Source organism: Leptidea sinapis, chromosome 1 (genome assembly GCF_905404315.1).
Source record: "Leptidea sinapis chromosome 1, ilLepSina1.1, whole genome shotgun sequence".
Classification (NCBI taxonomy): Eukaryota; Metazoa; Arthropoda; class Insecta; order Lepidoptera; family Pieridae; genus Leptidea; species Leptidea sinapis.
The window spans coordinates 18,660,556-18,668,195 of record NC_066265.1 but is presented as its reverse complement, the minus strand read 5'-3'; the positions used below and the strand labels follow the sequence as shown (position 1 = coordinate 18,668,195).

The 7,640-nt window shown below is 35.4% G+C and overlaps 1 protein-coding gene across 12 annotated transcripts in view; it reads left to right on the top strand.

Annotated features, from left to right (window-relative positions):
• LOC126970614 (uncharacterized protein ZK1073.1) overlaps positions 1 to 7,640 on the top strand; it is a 255,934-nt gene that overhangs the window by 67,699 nt on the left and 180,595 nt on the right. For 9 of the 12 annotated variants that reach the window (XM_050816707.1, XM_050816643.1, XM_050816654.1 and 6 more), the window contains one exon: positions 2,902 to 5,152. The exons of 1 other annotated variant lie outside the window; for it this stretch is intronic. In XM_050816707.1, coding sequence (XP_050672664.1) covers positions 2,902 to 3,090 — 189 coding nt within the window. In that variant the 3' untranslated portion in view covers positions 3,091 to 5,152. Of the gene's footprint in view, positions 1 to 2,901; positions 5,153 to 6,665; positions 6,720 to 7,640 lie in introns of those variants that run through there. 2 more of the 12 variants (XR_007730674.1, XR_007730673.1) reach the window with 2 other exon arrangements.

Below are 7,640 nucleotides of genomic sequence, written 5' to 3'. Positions count from 1 at the left end.
TGCAATAAATACGCATTACGCAACGTTACTCCCTCGAAACAAAAATTACTTAAAGTGTAGGTATTCAAGCGTTGTTGCTCTGACACACATTTAAAGTACTTTCGCCTTACTATTGAGAACATCTATTAAGTTATAGACTACGAATTGCGTGTATATTAACATACATAACATAGCTGGCGACCGGTGCGCTTCGCCTCACTCAAAGAATTCAATTTGTACAAAATTTCATATCAAAATTTTCCCTTGTGTTCTTGTAATGAAATAATGTCACAACAGAACTGTCATCTGTGCGTCAAATGGCGTCTCTTCACAATCGGCGATTACACGCGAGAACGATCGTGTGGAGTGTTTATTTGCTTCTAGTCGCCGATCATCGTCTTTAATCGCCATAGTGATCGGTGACTTGTCCGTTTTTCGGGCACTCATCAAATGGAATTCGCGTGTAGTTGCGTGCGCGTGATTGCCGGTGTAGTGTAGTGTATTATTTATGAACTGGAGCACACTGGACAGTGAGCGAAGCCGTACGTACTTCGCGTCGTCGTCGCGGCGTTGTTTGGTTTTCCTTTTATTTACATAGCGTGAGTAAGATACAATGACTACTGGGTGGTCAAATGAAGAAACATTTAAATTCATAGAACTACTCATATATGGAATCCCAATTTTTCTTTCAATGTCAATGGTTTGTCAGTTGTCAAAAGTCGATGTCAGAATAATTACAAACTTCAAAAATCTAAGTTTTGAAGTCTGTCCGTTGTCAATTTATGACGGATATCCAACAACTTTGAGAGAGGGTAGCTATGACATTATTTAACGAACAGCTGACCGATGTCGGGCATGTTTTTTTGCGGTCGAGTGCTTAAAATAGGTTTATGGAAGGGTCCTAACTATTCTAAGTCACGTCAGCTTTATCAAAGAGATAATGAGCGTTTTAGCTCTTATTATGAATACCATTTTTTAACAAGCGTATATTAGCGATGTTTTAAATCTCCGCTATGTTAAAGTCAAGTCAAAGTGAAAAAATCTTTATTCACTGTAAAACTTTATAAGTTATTTAGTGCAAGTCAGGATGAATACAAAAGTTACAATAGCATTCAAATGAGTATAACAATATTCATTAACAAAATTTAGAACATTAATTCCAACTATCTTTATCATTCAAATAATCTTTCACATTATAATAGGTCTTAGATGTTAATTTATTTTTTACGACACATTTAAATTTTTAAATAGGTAATATTTTAATTTCATTTGGGAGTTTATTATAAAATATAACACAATCCACTTTAAAAGATTTAGAAATTTTACGGAGCCTTGTAGATGGAATTGCGAGTTTATGTTCACACTGTGTACATCACTATTCTTTTTAAATTGGCTAATATTTTTATGAGCGTATAGAAGGTTCTCGTATATGTACTGGCAGTGTACTGTCATAATATTTATTTCACTAAACTTTCCTCTCAATGAATCTCTTGAACACATTTTATAGACTGCTCAAATTGCTCTTTTCTGCAGCACAAATATGTTTTCAATATCTGCAGCCCTATCCCACAATATAGTTCCGTAAGACATGACACTATGAAAGTAGCTGAAATATACAAGTCTAGCCGTTTCAACATCTGTCAGCTGCCTAATTTTTTTTATCGCAAATACTGCAGAGCTAATTCGATTACATAAGTTTTTTGCACCCCATTGTAGCTTAAAGTCTAATGTAATGCCTAGGAATGTTGTCGTTTCTACTACATCAAGTTTGTCATTATTAATTTTTATAGGTGTTGGTTGGTGCTTTATATTTGGAAGTGTAAAACTTACACATTTTGTTTTCCTTTCGTTTAAAAGTAAGTTATTAACATTAAACCAATTTACTACTTCAGCAATGTCGTCACCAACCTGACAGAAATTTTTTTGCTGGCGTTTTATTTTAAATAACAAAGATGTATCTTATATATAAATCATTGACGTAAACCAGGAACAAAAAAGGACCCAAGATTGAGCCCTGCGGTACACCCATCGATATGATAGAGCCAGTTGATCTTTTTCCATTAATGTCTACTCTTTGAATCCTATTACGCTATTATTATTTTGAATAAGACAGTTAGATATTTATCGTTACTATGAGGTTTATAATCGCTCACGAATATTATTAATAATATTATCATATCATGAAATCCATTATGTCCATCTTGAAGGACTGCCGCTCAATAAAATGATTACGGACGATCGTGTGGATGCTTATACGATGATGAACGATTAACTTGTCGATGACAGACGATCATACAAGTTACGATCATCGCCGATAGTGGAGAGGCAATATATTTATTTCATAGAATCATTCGTTCATATAGAAATAAAATTTGAAATTAAAAATATTAAGGGTTACGAATCGAATACAAAACTAAATTCTATCACTAAAATTGCTGGATCAAACTGCCCACATGTGTGTGTAAAATTCGATTCATAGCGTACAATCATGGTGAGACGAAATTTTTATATTTATATCTTTATAGATAGGGACAATATTATATATTTTTTTAATGAAAATAAGGGGTGAGACGAGCAGGACGTTCAGCTGATGGTAATTGATACTCCCTGCCCATTACAATGCAGTGCCGCTCAGGATTCTTGAAAACCCAAAAATTCTGAGCGGCACTACAATTACGCTCGTCACCTTGAGACATAAGATGTTAAGTCTCGTTTGCCCAGTAATGTCACTAGCTACGGCGCCCTTCAGACCGAAACACAGTAATGTTGTGGTACCGATAATCTAGCCGGCATCCGGTGCAAAGGAGCCTGCCACTCGTATCCTATATATTCCTATTATATGAAAAAGAATAAAGCTTATTGAAACAGGCCGTTACATGAAATATTGATAGCTAATTTACAATGGTTAATTTTTTTTTTCAGCCGGCGAAAGTGGCGCAGTCTGTGTTGCTGTTCTGCCAGGGTCAAGGTCTGCTCACATCGCTGCCACCACCTGGCGTGGAGCGACGGATGTCGAGAGGCATGTCGATGGAGGAGTACGACAGGCCCAACATCAGGCGACTTTCACTCACGCCGAGCGTGTCAGAATCTCCGCCGCAAAGAAAATTGTAGATCTGAAGAACACAGAGGATAGCTGTAAACCTAATAAGTAGTACAGTGTGGACTTTAATATATACTACACAACATGTTTATAATAACCAAATAAAGTTGGGCTCTTCAGAGTGTGAGTGAGAGATTTTAAATTAAATACAATCAGTTTACGTTTGCACTGCAGAACAACAGAATTAATTAATTAATTAGAATATTTATGACAAGTTAAGCATTTCAAAATCCAGCCCAAAATCATGGCTGTATTTGGGGGATAATATTTTTGGAGTTTACTCCTTAAGAATCGATTTTCATATAAGGCGCCCGGTATGAGAAAAATGTGGAGAGTGAAATCTGCTCATCAATATTTGATAGTAACGTTTTTCTCATTTAAATAAAAACAAACCTTGTTTGCTTACAAATAAGGCAACAATTAGCATTGTATTTTCCTGTCGGCCACCTAGCGTTACTTTTGAAAATTATTTTATTTTGCAATAAGAAGTGTTGTGACTAGTGAAAGTTAGTTTCCTAAACTTTATTTGGATGGCGTTGAACCCAGACAGACACCCCTTATCTTAGTTCAAATTAAAAACAAATAATACAAGATTAAACGTCATCTAGTGTCACTTTTATAAACTATTTCGTATTTCCAAATCGAACACAAGTAAACATCTATCAAGTAATACGACAACATAACAGTTTTGGATATAAGGCGCTGATCACAGATTTTAATAATTAGGTAGCTGACGCTTTTATTAGCTTCTGCTGTATGTCTGTTTCTAACCGAGTCCATTGGACTTGATTTTGTTTAGTACCTGTTCAAAGACAATCGTTATTGAGGAGTAAACTCCAGTTGTGCGTCGGGGCTGACACACACGCTTTTTTTTCATAAATGTATTAAGTGACTGATATACCTAGTACACTAGCTTATATTGGTTATTATATTTATTTTAAAATAACGGTGTAAACGATATTTATTAAAATATCTGAGTATAAATATGTAAAATTGTTTTTATATTTATAATTTTGTTGAGTTTCCGATATTGTTGATTTAAAAATATTGCAGAATTTTTTGTTTGTCGAACAACATCGGATAATTTGTATTAGGTTATTATTTTTGTGAATGTGCCTTACAATTGAGGGTAAACCAAAGATATTATATTTTTTCAGGATTTTATCACCTATTTTATAAAAATGGTTAGAAATTATATAATCTTACAGTAATGTCTAAAAATAAGTAATCTTATTGAAAAATGATTTATATACCACATACATTTACGAAATTTTTATTGATGCTTAAGATTTATTGGAAAGCCGAAGAATTTGCATTGTTAAGTTATGGGAAAATGTAATAATTGATTGCAATCTTTCATTTGATTTACGGCCGTTCCCAATATACTATCTACAGATAGAGATAAATTACTACCTTTTACTGTCAGTAATTTGCTGTCAATAATCTGAAGCTGTCCCAATATACCCGATTATCGCCTTATATGGGGACGCGTGAATTGCAATTTCGATACAAACTTTATATCGCTGGTAAGCTATACGTCGTCCCATTGACAGACAGCGTGCACGGATAGGGTGAGCTACCGTCGATTCGTTTATTGGGACAGAAAATCAACGATAGTTTCGATTTTATCTTAAGTAAGAGATAGACTGAATATTGGGAACGGCCGTTAGAGTGCTTTAGAGTCCAAATCACTCTGTCATTTGGATTCGAGGTCGAGTTTACAAACCGGACTTTAAAATGAAAGCAGAATTCTTATGAAGAACACAACGGTTATCCATCTACAAGAACTTACTCTATAAATTAAAATACCAGCTTTGAGAAGAAGAGAGAAGAAAATTCCCAACATACTGCTGACTAGACACCATTTTGGTTATTTAATGTCCATATTGTTATTAGTTATAATATTTCTGTTAACTTTTTGAACCAAATAAACCTTTTTTTTCCCAATCTTTCGTCCCTTCTGTTTTTCGTTAAGTAATATAAATGATTTGTCAATAAGTTCTTATAAAAATAAGTTATGATACCATTGTGCAAAAATGCAGACAACGTTTAATAAAAAGAATTAAATAATAACTCTTGGTTTTTGTTACATACCCTCCGGTTTGATATTTGTCTTATTCCGCAAGTTTAATACAATAATATTTATAACTGTCTTTTCTATATTTGAGCAATATCTTCAAGAGCCAAACACAAAGCTAATATAAGACAAAAAAAAATAGCAATGAAAGAGACAGGTTACTGTCATATGACATCTAATACCCAAAGAGCTGCTTCGAAAAATTACTTTTGCCGCTCAGGAGCGGCACTACATTTGCGCTCGTTACCTTGAGACATAAGATGTTAAGTCTCATTTGCCCAACAATTTCACTAGCTACGGCGCCCTTCAGACCGAAACTCCTATCACTGCTTCATGGCAGAAATAGGCGCCGTTGTGGTACCCATAATCTAGCCGGCATCCAAGGAGCCTGGCCACTGGTAATATACGCTGCATTTTATGGAATAAGTATTATTCCGATTATGATAAGTTGTTTTCGCAGTATAACCGAACGAAAAAAATGTGTGTGCCCACGCAAGAAGTTATTATTCTTTGGCGTTATAAAAGAAAAATCCTTAAGGCGACACTAATAGCCAGCGACCTTGACCGATTTGAGTTCACGACTTCTATGTAACAAAGCCAATATTTTCAAATTTCTTGCGTCGAAAATTTATCATTTTAACAGGCGCAAATAGTTTAATTGCTTACAATCCTCATTATTGATTACTTATCTTAATAAATGTACCAACACAAAAAAGTAAAAGCTATAAGAACAACTTTTATGAGAGCGGTATACTATACAAATGCATCATGCCGAGAAAAAACTTGTTTAACTGCAAACAAAGATGGTAGTTCATAATAGCTCTGGAGTGTTAAGTTTATTAACAGCAAGCATTAGCAACTTACAAATAAGACTTAAGAGTATGTGTAATATGATTAAGTAGTGTTCATAGCTCCAAATGCTATACTTTCACCACAAAACTTGTCTAAAACACCTTGTTTGCGTGTTTTCTGCTTACTCTTCGCCTTAAATTTTATTCTGTATACTAATTTACGCTTACGAAAAAACAGTATTGTAATAGAGAAGGTATTAAATAAAAGTAATGAAAATCTTATACCGCAAAGTTAAATAACTTGTTATTAAATATCATTAAATTATTTTTAAAAATTAGAAAAACTATGATTTTACAAGAGGCTTGGTAGCTGAAGAATGATACTATTTACGGCCGTTCCCAATATACTATCTACAAGTAGAGATAAATTACTACCTGCTACTTCAGTAATTAGCAGTCAATAATTTGAAGCTACTCACTACCAATCAAATTAGAATACAAAATTTCTCTAAGCTTAGTGGTCTACTTTAACGTGACATTGGCAAACTTGTGGTATGGTATACCTTCCACAGGAGCCATAGTAGAAAGAATAGAATAGAACCCGATAAGTCTTTCTTATCGCGTCCCAATAAAAACGCGTGAATTGAAATTTCCCATCAAACTTCTATCGCTGGTAAGTTTTTCGTCCTCCCATTGACAGACAGCGTGTACGGATAAGGTGAGTTACCGTCGATAAGTTTATTGGGACAGAAAAGTCAACGATAGTTACGATTTTTAACTCTAGTAAGAGGTAGACTAAATATTGGGAACGGTCGTTAGGTGTTGGCTTACGTCAAGGTGACGAATTTGTGTTGACGGTGTCCGCGCGCATGTCTTCCCTAACGCTCCAAAAGGAGTTAACTTCAAAAAAACGGCTCTCCATTTATTAGTATAGTGTGTACAGGTTATTATTTCGAATTATATCAGTGCAAACGTAAAAATAAGTAAAACAGCTATTTGGAACACTACTACACCAGTGGGATGCTCCTTTGCACAGGATGCCGGCTAGGTTATGAGTACCACAACGGCGCCTATTTCTGCCGTGAAGCAGTAATGTTTATTAAAAAATGATGTGGTGTCGTGGGACACCAGGTAGGAACGAAGTTCCTTCGGCTAATGTAGAATCGACACAAATTGCAAAAAAAATCGTGCTCAATTAGGTATTATACACTACTCGCTTGTGTATGCGACTGTCGCGCCTGCGCACGTCTCATTTAACGGTTTTATTCCACGCACTTTTCCACGCACTTTTTTCCACGGACTTTTTCTTACGGTTTTACTATCACATTTTTTTCAGTTCGGTCGCGCAGCAAAATCCCTATCCCCTCCAAGCTTCAGAACTTCGTTCCAATAATAAATTACTGTTTCGATCTGAAGGGCTGCCGTAGCTTGTGAAATTACTGTGCAAATGAGACTTCAATATCTTGTCTCAGGGTGACGAGCGCAATTGTAGTGCCGCGCAGAATTTGGGTTTTTCAAGAAACCTGAGCGGCACTGCATTGTCGAACGTCCTGCACGTCTCGTCCCTTACTGTCATTAAAGAAAACTCTCGACAATGACAACATTTCTACACAACGCCAAGCCAAATGGTCCAGGCGTTCACAGCAAATTGGATCAAGAATTAGCAATTACGAGAAGGAGGATGGCGAGAATG